General features: G+C 34.7%; 3 protein-coding genes across 3 annotated transcripts; 2 read left to right on the top strand and 1 right to left on the bottom strand.

The window, feature by feature from the left end:
• The first annotated feature begins 7,952 nt into the window (after positions 1-7,952).
• LOC132060555 (uncharacterized) lies at positions 7,953-8,390 on the top strand. The gene has a single exon (XM_059453564.1). It carries the CDS (start codon positions 7,953-7,955, stop codon positions 8,388-8,390), a length of 438 nt encoding a protein of 145 aa, XP_059309547.1.
• Positions 8,391-16,708: 8,318 nt separating this feature from the next.
• On the top strand, positions 16,709-20,560 carry LOC132059002 (putative late blight resistance protein homolog R1A-10). Its single transcript, XM_059451457.1, has 2 exons — positions 16,709-19,922; positions 20,278-20,560. Exons 1-2 carry the CDS (start codon positions 17,246-17,248, stop codon positions 20,280-20,282), a joined length of 2,682 nt encoding a protein of 893 aa, XP_059307440.1. The 5' UTR covers positions 16,709-17,245; the 3' UTR covers positions 20,283-20,560.
• A 1,415-nt stretch (positions 20,561-21,975) lies between these two features.
• On the bottom strand, positions 21,976-24,898 carry LOC132059001 (putative late blight resistance protein homolog R1B-14). The gene is made up of 2 exons (XM_059451456.1): positions 23,317-24,898; positions 21,976-22,450 (listed from the first exon to the last, which is right to left on the bottom strand). Exon 1 carries the CDS (start codon positions 24,696-24,698, stop codon positions 23,862-23,864), a length of 837 nt encoding a protein of 278 aa, XP_059307439.1. The 5' UTR covers positions 24,699-24,898; the 3' UTR covers positions 21,976-22,450; positions 23,317-23,861.
• Between the last annotated feature and the right edge of the window lie 312 nt (positions 24,899-25,210).

Genomic DNA, 25,210 nt, shown 5'->3' with positions numbered 1-25,210 from the left:
AACTAAATAAATTAATTGAATATATTAGAGGCTTAGATGACATTACAGATCAGACCTCAGAAATTGTTGTGCAATAGTGGGTTAGGTTGTACTTGCTATGGCTTTGTGGCGGCACGATATTTCTGGATAAGTCCGGTGACTTACTTAATTTAGACTATTTGCTTGACATGCGTGACCTTAGAGCAATGAGTAGACAAGCTTGAGGAGCGGCTGCATTGTCATAGTTGTATACTTGTTTATGCCGCGCTTCATTGAAGAAAGCCAAGGATGTATGTGGATTCATTTCCTTATTGCAGGTATGTGACCTTTAAAATTATATAATTTTATTTGTTTGTCCTATTTGATAGTTATAAGGTTTTTATGTATTTATTTTAAATTTTTAATATAGGTTTGGGCTTGGGAGCGAATTATACCGATGCAGCCACCACCCAGGGCCCTTCAGCCACACACGGCTCTTGCACGAAAGTGGACTCATCGTAAAGCTCGCGAAAATGAGGCACGTGTTGTGCTACCTATATGTAGGGATGTATTGGACAACCTAATAGATGGTTAGGTATTTTATCATAATTATGGTTGTTAATGGCGTTTTGATATAATAGTTACGCTTATGTGTAATTTATTTATTTTATTATCATGTAATTTTATGTTTTTTCTATCGTAGTTTGTGTGGCAGCCTTATTCAGAGGCCATCATTAATGGACTCCCTGAGTGGTGTCGGCGTGGCCAAGTTATTTGGATGGCGCAGGTTCCCCTTATTTGTGAGATCTATCGAGAGTGGCACATGGTAGACCGCGTTCTCAGACAGTTCGGTAGGAAGCAACATATTCCGGGACCATGTGCTGAGATTGATCCTTCTCATTACAAACGTGACAAGCGGTATGCTATAACAGTGGAGGATCAAGAAAATTTTGCACAAACGGACTTTTTGTGGGAAAATCGTCGACAAAGGGTAATTCTGGCCGAGTATGAAACTCAAGACCCAGAGTCATTATCAGAGTATTTTTGTTGGTATCGACGTCACTCGCGCACTTTCATAGGAAATCCTACGCATAATGTGCATAGAGGATACCAACACATGGCGAGTGGCATGAGGCAACGTACGTACATTACATTCCATTAGATGTTTGATGTCTTTATATGTGTCTTAGACCACTATCAAATCTTGTAATTTAATTTTTTTTTTTTTAGGCTTTAGGACATCAAGAATCATATAGGTTGGCTCAGGAGACTATCCAAGATCCAACCAAGTCTAATGAAGTGAAGGAAATAGTAGAGATGTTTAGCCGCATTAATACAGAGTCCATGGCTGCTACCTCTCTGGGGACGATGTTGAGTTTTGCTCCCAATTATACACCACCCGGCGAGTATGTTGAGCCGCCCTGCGTGCAAGTGCCTCTTCATCAACGTCCTAATGTACCAAGACTTGCGGCGCGTGGTAGAGGACGCTAATCAGGTAACAGACGGGGTCGAGGTCCCGTGGATCACCAGTTGGTTGATGAGGAAGAGGTTCGTTTTGATCAAGATATGCCCAGCTCAACGATGCTGCCGCTGATGATGCATATTACCCAATAATAGATTTTGGTATGTCCAGCTCATCGACGTACGCTCCCAGGGTCCAATCACCGGCGGTAATCGGAAATGAGGGCCTTTTCGAGGCATTCGCATCGTACGAGCCTATTAGCCTCGCGATTATGGCCCAACGGTTTGGTGTTCGGACGGGCGGCTCTTATGGGATGACGGGGGCCTTTACACACATTCAACGGACGGAGAGCTCTTCAATTGGGAGGAGAGCTGGGGATTTCTGACGTGAGTATTCTAACCACTCAAATAGCTTGTATCTTGTTTAATTTCATTAATGTAATGGGTACCTTATGTGTCTATATTATTTATTTTGCATAGTCTCCCATGGCATTTGATCTTGGATCCTCGCACATTCTTGTCATGTCTGGACTTTAGAGCCACAGGTTAGCTTTTAATTCAAAGTATTTGGTGACTTGTGGTTGTTATGTGGTGTTTTGTCTTGGTTGCTTTGGTTGTTTGTGTTGGTATATGGTATTGGAGAAAGTCCTTGTTACAGGGGAGATCTTTACCGATTTTACGTAGACAATCAAAGTAATTGCTAAGAAAATTTATCTAACGAATCCAATCATACAAAAATAACTTCTATTTTTTATGGCATTTACAGGATGCGGGTGTGATACAAGAGGAGGTTCACCAACGTAGATCAAAACGAGAGCGCCGAAAAACTTAGTGTGGCACGGAGGGGAAAAAAGGACATTGTAAAAATTGAATTTTTATTAATTATTGAATTTATCTCAAATCTCAATAGTTATGTAATCTTTCAAGAATATATATTTTGTTTTGAATAAAGGTTAGATTTGAATTGTTGCAAAACGTTGGCCTGCCTACGTTTTGCAACAATTCATTTTGTTGCAAAACGTAGGCAGGCCAACATTTTGCAACAATTCATTTTGTTGAACTTGGCCGGCCAACGTAGCTGTCACGACCCAAACCGAGGGCCGCGACGAGCACCCGGTGCTAGCCCACTTGGGCACCCCTTAACACACTTTACATCACATTCTAGGTGAGCCACATAATTATATCATACTTTTCATTCATCATCATTCTAAGCTCATCGGGCAACAACATATCTATAACATCAATGGCATCCATGCCCATGTAAATGTACATACGCCGACAAGGCGATCAAACAACATCCCAAAGTATAGGCCGACAAGGCCGAACATATCTATATATATATACACTTTGTCTACGAGCCTCTAAGAAGGGTACATCATATCATAACATATGGGCGGGACGGGACCCGTCGTGCCCGTAAATATATATACACAAAAGAATCTATACCAAAAGCTACAACTCCGAATGAATGGAGCCTGCTATGTAGTCCTTGAGACAATACGGTAAGGATCGAGTCTCCACCGGCCACTGGGGCGTGACGCGGCGTCCGCGATAAAAAGGTCGTCGACGAAGAATGTGCGAGTATGTAAAGTATGATCAATATCAATATGGAAGCATAATGGATAACATATGTGTAACATAAGATGGAGATAATTGCCTCATTATCATAGCACTTTCCATAGGGACGTTCCGTTCTATTTCGTACTCGCGTACATACATTCATATCTTTGCTCAATTACCTTTGTATCTATTTTCGTACTCATATTCATATCTCCTTTCATACTCATGCTCATATCATGTACTTTGCATATACATAATACTTGGCAACACATGGTCTTAACGTATTGGGTAGCATTCTAAATTGATGTCATATACATAGCATAATCGTATTCGTATAAATGTTGATACTTAGCTTATTCGTACTCACATAGATGTCATACATATATCTTATTCGTACTCATATAGATGTCATACATATAGCTTTTATATAGCATACCCGACCACGAAGGTTCGGTGTTTCACGTACTAAATGCACTACGAATGTTCGGTGCACGACCAATCGGGGTTGTTCGTACCCAATTGCAGTGGTGCGCGTGCATCATCATATAGATATACATATACATATTTACCATATTCTACCCGGCCATATAAGCTCGGGGTTCATAATAGCCTCTCATGGGCATACATACATATAATCTCATATCTATCTTCGTTACCATCGTCATTCATTACACTTCTATCCTTAGAGTACTTGACTCGTCATATAAGGAACTTAGTACGACCATATCATTTGAGCGTCATTAGCTTAATAGCTTTTCGAGCTAGGATCATTAGAGAGTATCATGAACTCATAAGAAGATTAACATTTGGCCAAAGAACCATGCCTTATGAAAGAAGGGTTAGCCTTACATACCTAACTATTATATCACTTGCACGTTCTTCAAAACTCGTCGTTCTACCTTCATTGAAGTGTATACTCATATTAGATAACGGATAGCTTTAGCATTCATGACTAATTCTAGAGAAAATCGGACATCTCCTTTATTTATACGACTTCCTTCGTATTACACATCAACTCCCAAACATCAATAACAACATTCGCAATATCATCGGAGGGTCCTTTAGTCATCTATATTACTCTTACTTCTGGTTCACTTCAATTTTCCATATTCATAGTCATAACTCGACAATACGTTCATTCACATACAGTGTCATTTTTCCACATTCTCAATAGCATTTATAACATGATTATATTTATAAAGCATCAAGAATCATCACTCGTTCCAAACGTTTACTCAAAAGTGCTACTATTCACACATTCATGACCCATTTCTTATATTCTTTCGTAATCCAAGTGTTTCAACTTCCAAACACTTTAAACAACATGGAAACATCATAAAACTCACCTTAGATGGTGTAGGATTGAACCTTGGTTGCATATACCTCACTTGAGCCAAACCCTAGATTTTCCTTCATTGAATTCTTTGCTTTTGAAGAACTTTAATGGGTTCTCTTACTTTGATTCACTTGTATTGATGATTAGAACCTTTGATTCCCTTTGAATTCTTGTTCATGAAATACATATAAAGCCCTAGAAGTCTTAGAGAGAAGTAGAGAGATGTTGGGAATGAAATAATGAAGTTGGAAACACATTTAAAGACTTAAAACATTTCAGCCCGTCGGGTGTTCCACGGACTGTTCCACGGTCCGTGGAACCCAATGTTGTCCGTGAAGCTGGCCGTGGTTCACGACCAGCCAGCTGCCTTCTCTCTGGGCAGTTCCACGGACCCATCCACGGTCCGTAACACGAGTCGGCGGCCGTGGAACCGGCCCGTAGAACTCATTGTTTCACTAAGTTTGATCCCGTCGTCTCGTTTGATCTCCAATCTTTGGAACCTTATTAGCACTTGTTTATCACATCATTAGCAATCTAAGGGGCGTGCTAACTCTTCCCCACACATCATTAAGTTGTCATGAACTTACTACTCATGAATCCCTTGATACTTATCGTATACATAGCAAATTTAACTTGGCACTTTCTCATCTAACATCAAATGTCTTTCGGATCTTTCTTGGAATCATCAAATGCTATTTCTTACTTATTGAAACATTGTATACTTCGTATTTCTCATTAGCCTATTCGCTGTGCATCCACGGAAATTTTTTCGACTTGTAATAGTAGCAATAATTGATTCTTGAAATTTTTTTTACGCCAGAGAATCCTTGCAGTCGTCAAATCACGCATGCAGCTGTAAAAGCAAAATAGTAAAATAATTTGTAAAATTTTTGTTGTTAAAGCGCAGAATGCATGCAGTCGTCAAATCTGCCATGCAATCGTCAAATCAAGCATGCATTCGTAAAATCAAACAGTAAATATATTTTTTCAACATCAGCATTATGACATTCAAAGGTCCGTGAATCATTTGTTTTATATACCAGTTAAGATTTGTATTCTGCATATCTCTCTGAATTCTCCACTTCTCTCTTGCATTCTCCATTAATTTTTAGATTTGTATTCTGCATATCTCTCTGAATTCTCCACTTCTCCCTTGTAGATTTCATTTTTCAAGAATTTTCTACTTCTCTCTTGCATTCTCCATTAATTTTTACATTTGTATTCTGTTGAAATATATGGCGGAAAATTATGTAAGAGTTAACTTATATTGGGGTGGTGAAGTTGTGTACGAAGAAGGTTCAGTGAGATATAACCGTCGTCCGGGAGTCGTACAAAGGTTTCCAATTTCCCTCAAATACGATCGTCTACAACGTGTTTTCATAAGCAAAATGGCCATGGCGATCCTAACCTTTCAGTGGTTATCACTGGACGATATCCAACATCAATTACGGCTAGGGGATTTCCCATTTACAAGGAAACTCTTATTTCGGACGATGACTCCTTATCGTTATTTCTTCGACGTCCTGATAGATTTAGCAATCATATCAGTATAGCGACACTTGACATGTATGCAACTGTTGAACGCTCTACTAATGTTGAAGCACCCACTGGCGATGAGTTTGATATTCGGGGTACTACGTATCTTCCCGCTATAAATATTGGGATTCAAAGAGGTACACGTCAACAAGAAACAATGGTAGGAGTTGGTAGCCAGTAACATAACTTTTGTTGGACTATGCAGAGCTGTGATATTCTTGGACCGAGTAGTGCTCCAGATACAAGTGAATTAGGTGGCGGGAGTATAGTTCAATATCGCCCTCCTCAAGTGGAGTCATTTACAGAAAGGTAAATATAACAATGTTTTTTTCGTTTAAACTAGGAGACTTCTAACTAATTATTTCTGAGATTTAAACCCCTTGAATTTTCCTATGTTTGTAGGTGTAACGATTTTGAAGAAACGTATTAACTCAGCTCACACAAATTGTGAGCAATAATGATGTAGCTAATGATCACTCTGATGAGTCAGATAGTGATATCCCATTAGATCACACAGAAACAGACGATGATCACTCATTTGATGATGATGGCCATTCTTATGAAGACATTACTGCTCGAAGTGATGGTAACGTTAGCTACCATTCTAATGCGATTCCATATTTGGATAACACAGAAGAAGGCCCGGATGATTTTGCCTTCATGAGAGATGACGGTCCAGTTCGATCTGCACTTTGGGATTGTAAAAAACCTGAATTTATCAGATCAGGTTAGTATGGTGGCAATGAATATTCTTTTTATTTGTTGGCCCATTTTTAGGGGGTTGATAATTTTCCTTGTATTATGCAATTAGGTATGTTATTTCAGAACAAGCAGGAAATGAAAGGCGCAGTGAGACAATATTGTCTCAAAGAAAAGAAATAGTTCATTTGTGATCGGTCAAAGGTAAATTGTGGAGGGTTATTTGCAAGCGTCATATGTTGGGATGTGAGTGGATGATCCGTTTTAGAGAAATTTCAAGTGGTATGTGGAAGGCGAGGCAAAGCGGATCTCCACCACGGTTGTCTCACGGATGATTACGAAAGGATCATTTCAATTTGAACGATGACCTAATTGCTACTACGTTGATACCATATATTATGGTCGATCCATACATCGGTATTAAGTCGGTTCGGGGAAAAAATAAAAGGATTGCATTTGTTTACTCCTAGTTATAGAAAAGCACAAAAGGGGCGTAAGAAAGCTATTGAAATGGTATTTGGTGATTTTGAAACCTCTTTCAAGACATTATCCCGATACATGGTTGCCTTAAAATATTTCAATCCGGGGACCATTGTTGAGTGGGAGCACCAATAAACTACAATGCAAGGTGAACACATCTTTAAGTTTCTTTTCTGGGCTTATAAACCATGCATCGATGGATTCAAAGTTGCGGGCACATCATCTCGATAGACGGTACTCATACATGCGGTAAGTATGAGATGAAGCGCTAATTGATGTTGGAATTGATGCGAACAATAACATTTTTCCACTTGCATATGCTATTGTTGCACGTGAGAGCTTTGAGTCTTGGACGTGGTTCCTTGTGTTGTTGTGGAGACATATTGTTCATGAGAGACAAGGAATGGACTTATTTCGGCCGTCATCGGGGCATCTTGCAATGTGTCCAAATACATGATTGGTTACAACCACTATCCACACACCATAGGTTTTGCGTTCGGCATTTGAAAAGCAACTTCAATAAAAAGTTCCTCGCAAAGTGACTTTGAGAAGCTAATGTGGTTGGCGGCTACAGAGCACCAGAAGAAGAAGTATAAAATGAGGATGGGACAAATCAAAACAATGTCACCTCCAGCGTATCTGTGGTTAAAATCTCTTCCGGAGGAGAAATGGACATTGCATAAGGACAACGGTCATAGGTGGGGGCTATGACAACGAATGTCTCCGAGTCTTACAACGGTTTATTGAAGAAAGCTCGTGGATTGCCCGTTCTTGCCATGGTCCGTTATACGTTTAAAAATCTTGTTGATCGGTTTGTTGAGAGGAGCACCCTTATTTGATTTGTTGATTGCGGATAAAAAGTTTTGACCTTGTGTTGAAAAAAGTTTGATGAATGTTTGGAGAGGTCCCTAAAACATACGACATGCAATACAATGCAACTGAAGGGGTCTTTGAGATTCTGACATTTGCACACGAAGGTAAGGGCGAAAATATCCATAAAGTCTCTGCCGAAGGGAAAAAGTGTTCGTGTGGGAAGTGGAGAAACTACCATATGCCATGTTCACATGCAATTAAATTTTGTGATATCCGCGGAATTCAACCAAAGGACTATGTTAGCAAGTACTACAGTTGCAGGTTTTACAAGCAAACGTACAGTGGAAATTTTTCACCGTTGGGTGATGAGGCATATTGGCCACCTTCTCCCTTCAATATAATTGCAAACACTGAGTACGAGCGAACTTCAGGAACGCGGACTACAACTAGAAGGAGGAATGAAATGGATATAGCTCCTGCTCGCATGGCTAGAAAGTGTAGTACGTGCAAGCAAATAGGTTATAACAAGAATCGGCGCCTTACGTAACCGTAGTTGTTGTTGCTTGTTGGTTTTTATGTTTTTTCTTAACTTGTACGATTGTTGTTTCCTTATGTAATCTTCCAAGAATATATAACATGTCTTGTGCCGTTTAATAGTTAGTATGTAATTTAACATTTATTACTCAGTTAATGTGTGACGTTTATTTAACTTATATTTTATTTTTTATTTACATTCGCATATATAACACATATTTAATTATTGCATGTATTAAAATATTTATTTGAGTTATTCTTCGAAATTAACTATATGCTTTAAAAATTAAAAAAATCAATAAATTTTTTTTATTAAAAACACGAATATGATTTAAATAGAGGCAACGTCTTACAAACTATTTGTAAAACGTCGGGGAGAAAAAATTAATGAAAGGTATAACGTGGACTGATCCACGTTATACAAAATTATTTGTATAACGTGGATCAGTCCACGTTATACATTTTTTTTTTTTTTTTTTTTTTTGTGATTGATTCTAACAGTGGAAAAAAAAAAGTTGGGGTATAACGTGGATCAATCCACGTTATACCCGTTTTGGTATATATATTTTCGGCTACCCCCTTTTGGTTTATACCGTGTATTTTTATACCCTTTAGGCTCCGGACTCTACGTAAAGGCATTAAAATCTTATGATATTGTTAGGGGCTTTACAGTCTATGCAAAATAAGTACATAAACAAGATTGCGGAAATCAAAATAAGGATTGAGAACACTTCACTAATTGTTGGTTCAATTTAAAAGTATTGTCCATTTATCATAATTAACACAACAATTGAACTAAGGTTTGCCTGCTAGGTAGTACTTGTACGCTATCGAATAAACTATGTAAAGTGAATATATTGTAAAGCTTTGGATGATTTTGATCGAAAACTTTTTATGAATTGAAAAACAAATGCGAGATGAATTCAATCGAATTTGTGGCAATGGAGCCTGGTTTTGATCGTAAATAATGTACTTAGTATCTGACAACACAATTTTAATCCTCTGGATTCCAATTTACTAGTACTAAATATGGGAAGTTCAAGACAAATTTACTTATGTCAACTGGAAATCAGTGATTTTGTGCTTCAATCTTCAGTTTCTGTCGGTAGAAATTTTTTATTAAATTGCTTCACTGCTGTTTTTGCAAAGTTCAAATTTTCGCTGCTAAAATTTAAACACCACCCCTTTATTTCTTCAAAGGCGGGGCAGGTATGGGTTATTAGGTGGATTCGAATTTTGGGTTGAGATTTAATTAGTTAGGCTAATTTTAATAATAGGCAATAGGAACGTGTCACGTGATAAATGAATTTATAAATTTTTCTTCGAAGAGGGCCATTAAAAATAGGGGCAATATAAAGCCAATATGTTGACATTGAGTGCAATTTAGAGCCAAAAGCTAGTCGGAGGGTAATACTTTTATACCAAATCCGATAGTTCAAGGATATTTTCAACCCTTTTCTATAGAAAAAAAAAAAAAAAACTTCTTATCTAGAATTAAAATTATAGCTGCCGTCTTTTGTCATGAAGGCGGCGGCGGTTGTGGTCACACAAAATTTAGTTAGGCAAAGCAACCTAACTATAGTAAAAGTAAAAGTATAAAACTATTTATTCGTGATCTTTTTGAATCGTACTACGTAGGCGTTTGGCCACATAAACTAAATATATTTTAGTAGGCGTTTGGCTATGTGATATGAAATCATGATTTCATAATTTAAATTTTAAATAAGTGTTTTTTATACAATTTGCACAAAATTTTATCTTTAACTTCATATCACGATTTCAAATCCCTAATTCTTCAAAAGATATGATTTGGGATTCCAAATTATTTTAAATGTAAAACTTGACCTACAAGTTTATATTTTGTAAAGAAAAGATCTTTAAGTTGGTAGATATATTTACCAACCATGTTTACCAACCATTTATATCAAATATTAAAAGATCGGCAAGTTGGTAGTATATTTATAACAAATTTACTCTTATCAACTATAACCAGTTGTATTTACTTATACAACTCAAGTTCAATTTTCCTTTTTATTGAATTAAATTTCAATCACTTAGTATTGTATTTTTTAGAAAGGTCTTCGAGTAGCGTATTAATTTGTTATGAGCTAATGTTTGCTCATTTGGTAAGACTGTATAAGAGCTGAATTTTTTTTTTTTGATGATTTTCACAACTTGTATGGTTTTTATGTCTATGAAAAAAAAAATACAACTTAAGAAATCCAAATTGCATGTCCAAACAAAACTTCAACTTCAATCATCATGATTTCAAATCACTGATCTCATATTATGATTTCAAATCATGTCCAAACGGCTCTCACTTTATGTGGAACTTTTAAAATTGAAGATAAAAATGGGGTTGTGTTTAGTTATACTTTTTGCAAAGGAGATAAGATAACATTTTATTTAGACTTATGAAGATGGTGTTGGTAATCAGGTTATAAATGGTTTTTCAAATTTGGAATCCAACTTCAAGTTGAACTTAAAATTTTTATGGCCAAACACTGTTTTTCAAATAAAGTAAAAAATTATTTCGGAAAAAAGTGAATAATTTTTATGGCCAAATAGGTACATCAATCAATCGTCGTTTGGTCTAGCAAGAAGTTATGGCTGTTGTTGTAATCCATGTATAGTATTAAGGGAAAATGACATAGGGTACCTACTTAAAAAATTTTATTATAAAATATATAGATAATTTTTCTTATTTACAAAATATAACGATATTTTACGAAGCATGATGGATTTTCATATATTTTTTTATTTTTTTTATTTTTTTATTTTATATATATATATATATATATATATATATATATATATTTTAAAAATTAAAATTATTTCTTTAAAATATTATTTTTTTTATAAATATTTTAAACTTTTTTTAATAAAATTATTTTTTATATTTTTTTAAATATTAATTTTTTTTTTGTTTTTGCTCAAAGGCTAAAAAAATTACCTCAAATTTTTGTGTATGAAAGCTGTATGAAAATGTATGAAATGTGTATGTGTGAGCAAAATTTTCAATATAATTTTCATACACAAAATTGTAAGTGAAAACTTTAAGCCTTGAATATTGTATGAAAGTTGTTACAATATTGTTGTAGTTGTATTAATTTCTAGAAACCTAATATGAACTTTATATATGAAAATGTGAATAAAATTTTAAGTCTTGAGCAAGATATACACATTTCATACCATTCTCATACATGAAATTTTGAGTGTAATGTTTAAGCCTTGATCGAGATACACACATTTCATACCGTTTTCCTACACAAAATTTGAGCGAACTTTTTAAGTGTTGAGCAAGATATAGACATTTCATATACAAAAATTTAAGCGATTATTTTAATTCTTGAATGTTGTATCAAAGTTGTACACAATGTTGTTGTAGTTGTATTAATTTTACAGAAATCTAACATGAACTTTATACACGAAAATGTGAGCAAAATTTTAAGCCTTGAGCGAGATACAAATTTCATACCGTTTTCATACACACAATTTTGAGCAGATTTTTTAAGCCTTAAATGAGATATACACATTTCATACACTTTTCATACGCTAAATTTTGAGCGAACTTTTTAAGCGTTGAGCGACATATACACATCATACATAAATTTTTGGGCCAAAAAAATATATTTTTTAAAATATATATATATAATTTAAAAAATATATCTTATTTTAAAAAAATAAATAAATAAATTTAAAAAATAAAAAATAATTTTAAGAAAATATATAATTTTTTTTTTTTAAAAAAGGCATATTTTGTATAGGGTTTGTAATGTTATGTTTTATAAATAGAAAACTATCGTCACATGTCGTAAATATTTCTCCTTATATGTATATATATACGTACTTCACCCTAGTATTAATCCTAGAGGCGCTTGCACGGCCCGAATGTTTGAATATTAATATATAATTTCAACTTTTCCACTTATAAATACGTAAAAGTCACTATTAATTAATATAGTGTTTGATTTTCTCATAAGGACTAGACGATGAAAGCCTGTGCTAGCACAGGCCCAACACAAAAAATAATATCATATTTTTTTTTATAGTCTGTCTAAAAAAGAATAATATATTTTTATATTTAGAAATCATTTAACTTAAAACTTCCCCTTTTACCTTTAATGAAATGATTTAAATCCATACAAATATCTATAACTTATTTTAGACCACAAGTTTCAAAGATCTTTCCTTTCCTTTTTAAACTTCGTAGCTAGTCAAACCATGTCACATAAATTAGGACAGAGAGAGTACCTTTTAGTAATATAATTATGAAATTTTTATTATAAAAAGTATTACAATTCAATTAACTGAAAATATCAATAAATTATTTTATTTAGTCCGCTTCTCCCATATATGACTTTTCTAGTTTGATTCTCCAATTGAAAGATTTGAAATACACTTCTACCATTGAGTTTCATGCCATCATCTCTTGCGCTTTCATGTGTGTTGATCTCTGCTATAGTCTTAAATTTTTAAGTATAGACCAACTTCATCATTTTAAGAAAATATGTGTATACGTTTTCTTAATCGTTTATATTTCGCCTTCTTGATGTTATTCCTCATTATTTGTGTGAGACGTATGTGTCTAAACTTATACCCAAAGGTATAAGTTTTAAATCTTTTGGTTTTATGACTTTTTTAGCGGTTTATGTGTTCAATTTAAATCATTATTTTTTCTTCCTCAATTTCTCTTCTTTAAATTTTCTCTAAGCGTACCTTTATCATTTTCTGAACTTATTATCATTATTTAAATGTCCTATTTTTTTTTTGTTGCAATTTTCTCTTACTTCTTCACATGGACCCCACCTTAATTTTTTTTTTTTTTGGCAATTGTCTTCTACATCTTCAAGTGGGCCCCACTTTTTTTTTTTTTTGCAATTGTCTCCTAATTCTTCACGTGGACCCCACCTTAATTTTCTCCTAATTCTTCACGTGGACCCCACCTTAATTTTCTCCTACTTCTTCACGTGGACCCCACCTTAATTTTTTTTTGGCAATTGTCTTCTGGATCTTCACGTGGGCCCCACCTTTTTTTTGTTTGCAATTGTCTCCTAATTCTTCATGTCGACCCCACCTTAAATTTTTTTTTTAATTTCTACTATCATAGAAGAGTGGGTCCCATCTTAATTTTTTTTAGGTATAAGTTTTAAATCTTTTGGTTTTATGACTTCTTTAGCAGTTTATGTGTTCAATATAAATCGTTATTTTTTTTTCCTGAATTTCTCTTCTTTAAATTTTCTCTAAGCGTACCTTTATCATTTTCTGAACTTATTATCATTATTTAAATGTCCTATTTTTTTTTTTTGGTTGCAATTTTCTCCTACTTCTTCACGTGGACCCCACCTTAATTTTTTTTTTTTTTTTTTTTTGCAATTGTCTCCTAATTCTTCACGTGGACCCCACCTTAATTTTCTCCTACTTCTTCACGTGGACCCCACCTTAATTTTCTCCTACTTCTTCACTTGTACACGATTGTATGAATTTTCTGCAGCCTCGGGCCCACTTCAATTTACTGCCATGGGTCCCACATTTTTTATTTTTATAAAGCCGGTCCCACATTGAATACCTCAACTTGACATTCAACTCCCGAATTTGTGACTGTTTCGCTCATGTACTGCTGCCCTCATGATATTTTAAGTCTTTCTATATTTTTTTGGCTTTTTTCATTAGTCACTATATTATTGGGGTACTTATATAATAAATCACATGTTGTTATATAAGAAATTAAATCCCAAATGCTAATTAAATAAATTACTTAGTTAATAGTTATTCCGCTGTGGCAATTTGGAAATAATTAATTTAAGTTTCTCATTTTATCCATAATGAGAAGATTTTAGTCACATAAATATATTATGCCATGTTTAAAATCACAAGTTTTAAATTTTTATTTACATATAAAAACCACAAATTCCAAAAATCTATTTTCTTAACTTCATAAGAATTTCAAACAATACAATAAATTTTAAATATTTATAACAATTAACTCGTAATCAGTAATGTAATTAACGATATCAAACTCAAATAGACATACAAATATAGAGAGGGGGTTTGAAGTTCTTTGATATGATTGTTTCTTAAAACTTCCTCATGACTTTAGGTAATTAAACTTGGTGGACTTCCGTGCTTTAAACTTAAATTTGTAAGTAAAACATTTAATATTTTTTACCCAAATTACTTAATCAACACTGTTTAGAAAATTTAAATTTATGAATACACATTGGGCCCGTGCACAACATGGGCTTCTTCTCACTAATCTTTTGCCAGTCAGTTACATTACTTCGTTTTTGTGAAAGTACTAATGTACCCCTTATGACCCAAATATAATAAATTGAAATGTTGTGGTTTTTCGGTAAATTCACATGCACGGGAAGGTCCTTACATTCCCTCCGATTAATAGTTTTATAGTATATATATGTATATATAAGTTAAACAAAAACCAAATAAGTTATTGGCCGGATTTCTTTATGCTATTCTAGAAAAAATTCTTATTAATGTTAATTGATTATATAATCTCAAACAAAAATTATGCATTTGTTATTTCTTAAAATATTTTTCTATTTATGAATCTGCCTAAATTCTTTTACTTGTCCAATTATCGATAAGTGTATGTTTAAAACATGGTCAGTAAAATAATTAGCTCTCTATATTCAGAGCTTCATTTTATTATGGTTGGCTATAGATGAACATAAAGCTTGTAGAAACTCAAATTTCTCGATTTTTATGGAATTTCTTAATACTTCAAACATAGATGCATAGAAGAAAACTCATTTTCCCTTCTTACTTGAGACAAGAGAATAGCAGTATTAAGCATTAGTTAATAATTTAAAAAGTAAAGCAAGCAATATCTTATAAAAAAAATAGTCAATGTAATGTAGATTGAGCCCAAAACATATTTATTCTTTTTATCGAACTCTTATTAGTTCATATTTTTAAATTAAATTTTAAGGGTTCAAAATGACGCAAAGTTCAAATATATTCTATATTTAAATAAAAAATTTACTATTTTTAAAATAGTGAATACTCTTAGACTCTTAGGGCTCGTTTGGCCATGAAAATTTTTCACTTTTTCTCTGAAAATATTTTCACTTTATTTGGAAATCAACGTTTGACGATAAAAATTCCAAATACAACTTATTTGGAAATCAACTTTTGGCCATGAAAATTCCAAATACGACTTGAAGTTGTATTTGGAATTTGAAAAACATCAAAAAACTTATTTTCACTTTTTTTTACTTTCAATACATTCAAACGATCAAATATTCTTTGCAAAAACTATAACCAAATACAACTCCATCTTCAACTCCAACTCCAAAATACCAAATAAAGTGAAAAATATTTGATTATCATGGCCAAACGCCTACTTAGTTTACTTTAATTGCAATTCAAGTAGCAAAAATAGAAAAATCAGTTTGGTGTCACGCTAATTTAAGAAAAGGAGAAATTGAATTGGCCTTGGATGCTAGTTTTACAACTTACATATTTGTCTGGTCCAGGGAAAAAAAACTTGTCTGATAACCTTCATAAGGAAAGCAACAAAATGGGGCCCACATTTTAGAGATTAAATCAAACTTGCCTGGTTTTTTAGGGAATTCTGTGTTCCATTGCATAATGTACATCTATTCTAAGCTGGATTTTTTGTCAACGGACCTAAATGCCCTTGATCGTCCTAGCTCTTCACTCTTCTGTATAGTTGAATTTTTGGTACTCCATCTGTTTCATAATAAGTGGTATTTTTAGCTTATGTATCAAGAATGTGTCAAGAAATTGCTCACTCCTAAAAAATTAGGAGTGTTACCTAATTAAATGCCTTAAAAAATTAAAGCTGCTTAATGATTCGTGATTATATAAATAAGGGTAATTTTGAAAAAATAGGATCAACTTCTTCTTGAAATGCTAAAGCACTACTTGTTTTGAAACAAAATGAAAAATCTAAACATCATTTATTTAGAAACGGAGGGAGCAATAAATATCTAAATTATTTCGTTTAATTTGCAAACACTCCTTCGGATTAACTTTCTTGGCATCTAGTTATTATTCCGTCCTCTTTGGTTCATATAATTAATATAGTAATTGCTTATTTTACTGTGTCTATAGTGTAGTTATTGAGGCTGAATATGAACGCACTAGTTGATTTTTCAGCTAAACTAGAAAAGATTATGTGCAATTGAAATCATGAGTTGTAATTAATTAACATGATAATAATACCTAGATAGACACCTCGGCTTCAACTGTCAAGTAACCACCCCAACTTGAGAATGCACGGCTAGACACCTCAGCTTGATTTAAGTTGGCCTCAAAAACACGCGCGGAATGCCATGTAGGATGGGTGTGTTTACGGGGCCAACTTCAACCAAGTTGAGGTGTCTAGATGTTCCTTCTTAGAATTGGAGTGTTTACTTGTCGGTTGAGACCAAATAAGGTGTCTATCTATGTAGGTGTTATGGCTACCTTTTTTTTTTGGCTAAGATATGATAATTACTTGATACTAGCTGAATATTACAGTTGTTGAGACTTTTTAAACATATATATGGCTGACTCAAAGTCTTCTAAGTCAATAAGAGGAAAGACAATTTGACATATTTAAATTACAACTTGCAATTTAGTTAGGTTCTATGAATCTTCACTAAAAATCAACGTTGTCAAATATGACCATCTATTGTTGATTACTGTGATATAATTTGTACTACTATAAGAATGGCAATCTAGCCAAGTTCTAGGATACTTCACTAAATTAACAATTATTAGTATTTAGTAGTGATACTTGTACTAGTTGTCAAATTTATCTATCATTTTGAGTGCTAACTTTCTGCAAATCTCTTCATTCACAATTCTTGTATGGATCTCTGAAGGTACTTAGCAAGAGAGATGGCTGCTTATGCTGCTGTAACATCTCTGATGGGAACTATACACCTTATTTCACAATCCAACTTACACCTCAAAAAGGGTCATAAAGAACATTTGAAATTGCTATACGAGAAGGTTGGCTCTCTACTAGAGTATCTTGACAATTCTGATGATGAACCGATGAAGGATTTGCAAAAAAAGTTCAAAGATCTGGCACATGAAGCAGAAGACAAAATTGAATCACAAGTAAGACTGATCGTGGAGAAGGACGAACAGATCCCTGCAATGGCCCATTGGAGGCTTCTTAAGATCTTACGACGAGCTATACATGACATTGGTTTGGTCAAGGAAAAGCTCGTCAAGCAGAGGAAGAATAACAATTTGCATGCTGGAAATCGTTCACTTGGCATTTCTATTTCAGCGCGGTCGTATGTTTCAACCCTTGAGAACGACATGGTGGGGTACAACATTGAACAAGAACACATGCAGGGTCAACTTACCGGACACTCATCCGAATTGGAAGTCATTTCTATTGCTGGGATGGGCGGCATAGGTAAGTCAACTTTTGCCAAAAGAATGTTTTTTGATCCCTCAATTCTAAGCTTCTTTGATGTTCGTGGATGGATTACTGTGTCTAAGGACTATAGTTTAAGAAAGATGCTTCTATGCCTCCTTCAAGATACTATTGGGGTGAAAGAAAAGCTTGATAACTTAAGCGATATTGGAGAATTAGCGGATCGTGTGCAAAAAAGTTTAAAGGGCAGAAGGTATTTAATTGTTGTGGATGACATATGGAGCATAGAAGCTTGGGATGAGATTAGAATGTGTTTTCCGGAAAATAGTAACAGAAGTCGGATATTGTTGACTACTCGAGACATGAAGGTTGCTCAATATGCTAGCTTCCCTAAGGATCCTTTTCCAATGCGTTTCCTGGAGCCAGAGGAAAGTTGGAATTTATTTTGCCAAAAGGCGTTTGGCAAAATAGATTGTCCAACTAAATTTGAGAATATTGCAAAGGTAGTTGTAGAAAATTGCAAAGGATTACCACTTATGATTTCTGTGGTTGCAGGGACACTATCTAGCAAAAGGACACTGAGTCACTGGACAACAGTAGCTCAAAGTGTGAGCTCATTAGTAAACCTCGATGATTATCAGCGTTGCTCAGGGCTTCTCGCTTTGAGCTACAGTCAGCTTCCGTCACATTTAAAAGCTTGCTTTTTGTATTTTGGAGTTTTCCCAAAAGCTAGTGAGATTTCTGTGAAAAAGTTGATTAGACTATGGGTTGCAGAAGGACTCTTAGAACCAACGGGGCATGAGGGATTAGAAAAAGTGTCTGTTAATCTTTTACATGATCTTATTGATAAAAGTCTAGTTGTTGTTAGTAAGCAAAGTTTGGAGGGAAAAATCAAGACATGTAGGATTCATGATCTTCTCCATGATTTGTGCTTGAAAGAAGCTGAAAGCGACAACCTTTTGTATGTTGTAGATCCCCCAATTTCTAGAACATCCATAAGGGTTTGTCCTCAAGGTCGTCGGTGGGTGTCAGTTCATTCGATACCATGCTATTTTTTTTCCGTAATTTCTTTTGATGATCATTCAAAGCGAAGTTGTTTTCCTTCTAGTCTTTTTCATGATCTTACTTATAGCAAAACACGTTCTCTTCATTTTTTTTCCAGCGTAATGGAGAGACATCTTGAATTAGGACTAGACCATTTCAAACTTCTTAGAGTATTGGACTTGGACACACTGAGCTTCGGTTATTTCCCTAGTGAAATATTACAGTTAGTTTCTTTAAGGTATTTGGCTGTGATCGTTTCAAGGATTTCTACAGATCTACCAATTTCCAATCTTTGGAATTTACAAACTATCATTGTTCCTCAAGATGATCTAGAACGCAGTGGGACCATGTATTTACCAAATGGAATTTGGGAAATGTCTCAATTGAGGCACCTCCACTCTACAAGGATGTATTTGTATTCTCCTTCAGAGGTATCAGCTAATGAAGTTAAGTACCGGGTTCTGGAAAATTTGCAAAGTATTTCAGGGTTGAGCCCTCGTTGTTGCACAAAAGAAATATTTGAAGGGATTAAAAAGGTGAAAAAACTGGGGATTTCTGGCACTGAAGATGAATTTGATAGTGAGGTGAGATGCCTAAATAATCTAATATATTTACATGTACTTGAGGCACTAAGTATTGCATCATACAGCCGTCAACCAGATGATTTGTTTCTTAGGCTTCCATGCTCGGGTTCTTTCCCACCAAATCTCAAGAAGTTGACACTTTGTCGCACTTTTCTATCATGGGAGGACATGAAGATCATTAGCATGTTGCCCAAACTCGAGGTGCTCAAGTTGAAGAGGGATGCCTTTGCAAGTGGTACGGATATAAGACCAGATGTTTGGGAAGTAACAGAGATGGGATTTCCTGAATTGAAATTCTTGCTCGTTCAGGAGTTGCGTCTTGATTATTGGAGAGCCACTGATGATTATTTCCCATCCCTTGAGTGCATAATTGTCAGAAATTGCCGATTTTTAATAGAGATTCCTCAAGGATTTGCAGATAGTATGACACTGCAGCTAATTGAGTTATATCAATGTTCTCCGTCCCTTGTGAGTTCTGCTGAGCAGATCCAAAAAGAGCAATTAGAGAGTTTTGGAGACAACATGCTTAAAGTTTATGCCTTTGACACAATTAGAGGTAAGTAAAATAATTTAGAATGAGTCTTCAACATCCATTATAAGTTTGAGTTCTGATGAACTGTGTTAAATTGACTATGATGCGATATTTTGTGCAGAACTACGATATTGTTGAATACAATAAGATAAGGAAATTGAATAGTTCATAACATCTGTTACGTCTGATTGTCATGTTAGGGCCTTTTATTATGATATATAGGTTCAGTGAAAGAGTTTATAACAATCATTGCATGTTAGATATGTTAGATCTCTTTAAAGTATGTGTAGAATGTGTTATAGTGAGTTTCAGTCCAGTAATCTCTCATCCTTTTCACATTAAACTTACTGGAGATTCACTTGTAATGGCCATTTTACAGAGTGAGATTCTGATGAAGATTTTTGGAGAAGCAAGAGAGGAAGAAACAGAAAAGGATTGAGCAAATGCGTTTATATTTAAAAGAGATCGCCAAGGAATCTGAAAAGCTCATTCAGTTAAACTAAGTGTTGTCTCTCCTGTCTAAATTTTTTTCAGCAAATCCAACAAGAAAAAGGGATGACAACAACACTTGTATAACTTGTGCTTGTTTTTTGCTCTGTATTTTTTCTTGTTCCCTTACTATGTATTTCCTTTTTGTACTGTTTTTGTTAGATAGTTTGTAATATATATGAAGTAGGATTGTCCCACAACAAAAGGCAAAATGAGTCTGAAAACTTTATATATTAAAAGTCTTGGTATTTTTAGATTTTATTTAACATTTGAATTTAAATGAACTCGTCTGTTCATGAAACAAGATGACTATTCAGAATAGACACTTTTATAATTCTATAAATAAGGCCGTCCTAGCTAAGAAAATCTGTAGGTATAATCTGGCTTTGTTGGATCCTGAAGGGAATTGCTTGTATTTTTCCCAATATATATACGGGCAAATATCTCTTTAAGGAAAGTCAATTCTTCCAAACCTCAAAGCCGTTTCTTCTTCAATTATATTTTCCTATTTTTCTAACAGTTTTTTATATGCGTTACTCGAGCCGAGGGTCTATCGGAAACAACCTCTCTACCCTCAAAATGTAGGGGTAAGGCTGCGTACACACCACCCTCCCCAGACCCCACTTGTGGGATTACATTGAGTATGATGTTGTTGTATTTTTTCATGTTCCTTTTTCTAATAAAAGGGGTCGATTTTATCAGCAATACTTCTCCAGAAAACTAGAATATGACACCCTGTATGGTATAAAACTCTGTAATTTATATTCAAATTTGGCATGCCTGAAGAGTTATTTGAAGATCATCACATATTGTTGAAGATGTTATTTGTAAATATTCTGCTATCTATTTGTACATTTTTAATTTAATAAGTCATGTTTTCATTATTCCTGGCCTTTTCAATGTCATCGTACACAAGTATTTGTTTTCATTAGATTTAGCTGAATCCACTGTTACATGGCTTGAACTATAAGAAGAGGTTTAATTTGACAATGAATCTTCTCTTTTCCCCAGCACATGATACAAAGGTGTGTTCGGCATGATGAAGATATTGTTCAGAAAATGCTTTCCAGAAAATAAGACGCTTGTTTGTTTGCTAGAATGTAAGTATTTTTCAGGCAAATATTTTCCACAAAAAGAGGGAAATAACTTCACCCACTTTTGGACAAAAATCATTTTCTTTCACAATTCCCTGAACTTTTAACTTCATATCATTGCGTTAACCGACACTTGATATTATTATAGCAATGCAGTACGGTACAATACATTACCAACTATCCAAACAAGATGTTAGTACTTAGACTGTTCTTTAGAGTACACTGTTTATTTTTTCAGTTCAATAATGGGAGAATGAGGTCTAACTTCAAATGTTTAAGACATGCGGTTGTGTAAAATCTATAGGAAGTGACAACCATTTTGAAGGGTGGCATATGAAATGCTACAAAATAAAATTGGCCCGTCCCCAAACCTCACTAGTGGGATTACACTGAGTATGTTGTTGTTGTTGCATTTATGATAGATAGAGGAACCTTTTTTAACGACACGACTCTAGTTGAGACTATATGATAAATCTGTTATAGAATGCGGTAGGTGTTATTCACTTTATACCATATTGTTAAACCAACAAAGAAAATGTAAATACCCATTTAGACAAGCTAAGTTTGGATACAAATCCCACAGCGTAATTACAGAGTAACTCTATACATTCTATTTATTTTTCTCAAAGTTCTGAGAGTAAAATCACCACCACTACTACTAGAAACAAGAACAAGAATAGAACAAAAACAAGCACGAGTTACCACATTGTTGGCATACCTTGCTCTCGTTGGATTTGTTTACATAACAATCAGTAACTCAACGAGCTGCAGTTTGGTACTATTTGTAAATTCCTTAGCAATGTAAATCCAAAAGACATTTCTTCACAAGTCTACCTCAATACTCTTTTCTGTATCTTCCTCTGCTTCTTCCTTTATATTTTTCTTCAAATATTCTAAATATCTTCCTCTGCTGTCTCTTCACGACTTACATCTGAGGTTGACATAGCACAATGGCCATTACAGCTAAAGCTTCAGTAAGTATAAAGTTAAAAGAGTGAGAGATTATTAGAGTTAAAAACTCAGTATGACAACTATCCGCCGTCCTTAAAGATTTATCATATCTAGTTTTATCTTAGATCATTCCGTTGTTCAAAAACATTCCTCTAAACTACGATAGATATAAGGACAAATATTTTCTCTTTGTAACATTTCATGTGCCACCCTTCAAAAGAGTTATTGTTTCTGTCTACAATGACATGTTCTCAAACATCTGAATTTAGACCTCATTCTTCCATTATTTTGCTGAAAAGTACACTTCACCCTAAAAAGATATAGTCTAAATACTAAGTCATAACTGTGAAAAGACAGTAAGAATGGATTATCTCATTTATTTGTTTATCGAAGGGGTAATTAGTAAAACATAAACATTAGAGGACAAATGCTTTGGTCAAAATATTTGAAACTTATTTCCTGTCATTTCCTTTCTGTTATGACATTATCTGAGTTGCTTCATTTTCGATTTGGTTAGTGGACTAAGCCCCTAAAGATGTAAGCAAGATGACCAACTTATTTAGCCCAAAGAATTCCAATCTTGCCAGGAAATAAGTAAGCAAACAAACAAACAAACAAGTTCAATAGGGACTACATGTGATGATTGTTATATCCTCTCATGGGACCTATATATCATAGTTAAAAGCCCTAATATGACAATTATATGTAGAAGACTATGAACTAGACAGTAACCGTTTATTTTTACAGTGAATAATTTACTTGTAGTTATAAACGAAAAGTCAGTATCACGGTCAATAGGAGAATCAATCTCATCCTATCTTATCCTTAATGCAGTTCATAAGAAGTCAAATATACAGTGACTGTTCAAAGTTAAATTTACTTACCTTTTGTATTGAGAACATGAGCTTTAAGGATATTGTTTCCAAAATTCTCTTGGTCTTTCTGTATTTGCTCAGCAACATTCACTAGGGAAGAAGAACAACTGTGCAACTCAATTAGCTGCAGTGTCATACTCTTAGCAAATCCTTCACGAATCTCTTTTAAGCAACTATAGTTTTTGATAATTACACACTCCAGGCATCGGAAAGAATCATCAGTGGCTCTCCAATACTGGAGAGGCAAATCTTCAAGGAGCAACAACTTCAATTCAGGAAATCCTGTCTCTGTTACTTCCCACCGTTCTAGCATAATGGCATTAGCTTTCAATTTGAGCACCTCGAGTTTGAGCAGTTGGCTAATGATCCTCATGTCCTCCCGTTGTAGATAAGTGCTGTAAAGTGTCAACTTCTTGGGATTTGGTGGGAAAGAACTCAAACATGGAAGCCTAAAAAATGATTTTGCAAATGGAGATTCGGACGATCCAATATTTAGTGTCTCGAGTTCAGGTAAATATATAGGATTATCTAGGCACTGGGGCAGACTACAAAATTCATCCTCTGCCAAAAATTCCCAACTTTTTCACTTTCCTAATCCCCTGAAATATTTCCTTTGTGTAGCAAGAAGGATTCAATCTAGAAAAACTTTGCAAGTTGTCCAAAACCGGTACCTTCATAGGAGAAGATATATACAATCTTGTAGAATGGAGATACCTCAATTGAGGCATTTCTATAATTTCATTTTGAAAAGATATGGTAGGAGACTGTACTAGAGCACTTCCGTGAACAGTGGAAGTTTGTAAATTCCAAAGACTGGAAATCTGTAGACATTTAGAGATTGTAATCGTCAAAGCCACATACCTTAAGCAAACCAGGTCTAATAGTGGAGTAGGGAAATCATTGAGTACCAATGACTGCAAGTCCAGTACTCTAAGAAGCTTGAAATTAGACAGTCTCAATTCATTCGTAGGCTCAGTTCCACTTACAAAAAAGTGAAGGGAACGCATTCTGCTATGAGTAAGATCATCGAAAGGAACAGGATGATAATCTCCCTTCGAATTAACTGACACCCATTGACGACCTTGAGGAGAAAACATTCTGTATGTTTTACCTGTTTCAGGATTTACAACATACAAAAGATTCTTGCATTCAGCTTCTCTCAAGCATAAATCATGAGCAGGACCGTGAACCCTACATGTCTTGATTTTTCCGTTCAAACTTCGCTTGCTAACGACAACTAGACTTCCATCAATAAGCTGTTGTAAAAGACTAGCAGCCTCATTCTCTGATTCATCATGCCCTTTTAGCTCTAGGAGTCCTTCTGCAACCCATAATCTGATAAATTTATTCACAGAAATCTCACTAGATTTTGGGAAAACTCCGAAATACATAAAGCAAGCGTTCAAATGAGACGGAAGATCGTTGTAGCTCAAAGTGAGCGCTCTTGCAAAGGCTTCATGATCGTCAACGGTTACTGATGAGCCTACACTTTCAGCTACTTTCCTCTCGTGATCGATGATCTGTTCCTTGAAAGAATCAATGTCTTCTATAGCACATTGCAAAATATTAAGAAGCCTCTTATGGGCTTTTCTTGGAAGGTGGAACAATCATTGCAAGATATTAAGATGTGTCTTATGTGCCTCTCTTTGAATGTATGATTCAACTTCGTCTTCTGTTTCATGTGCTATATCTTTGACCTTTTTCTGCAAATCCCTCGGTGACTTGTCGTCAGAATTGTCAAGAAACTCTTTCAGAGAGCCAACCTTCTCGTAGAGTAGTTTCATATGTTCTTCGTGACCTCTTTAAGGCGTAAGCTGGATAGTGGAAGCTGTTGAATTGTTCCCATCAGTGAAATTACAGCAACATAAGCAGCCATCTATAGTTCTACATCCAGAAATTTATA

Source organism: Lycium ferocissimum, chromosome 6 (genome assembly GCF_029784015.1).
Source record: "Lycium ferocissimum isolate CSIRO_LF1 chromosome 6, AGI_CSIRO_Lferr_CH_V1, whole genome shotgun sequence".
In the NCBI taxonomy this organism is placed as follows: Eukaryota; Viridiplantae; Streptophyta; class Magnoliopsida; order Solanales; family Solanaceae; genus Lycium; species Lycium ferocissimum.
Note: the sequence above shows the minus strand (reverse complement) of the source record. Positions and strands in the feature narration are given on the sequence as shown.

Coding starts and splice junctions, on each gene's coding strand:
- LOC132060555 (XM_059453564.1), top strand. CDS start 7,953: ATGCAATACAATGCAACTGAAGGGGTCTTTGAGATTCTGACATTTGCA.
- LOC132059002 (XM_059451457.1), top strand. CDS start 17,246: ATGGCTGCTTATGCTGCTGTAACATCTCTGATGGGAACTATACACCTT.
- LOC132059001 (XM_059451456.1), bottom strand. CDS start 24,698: ATGTATTTCGGAGTTTTCCCAAAATCTAGTGAGATTTCTGTGAATAAA.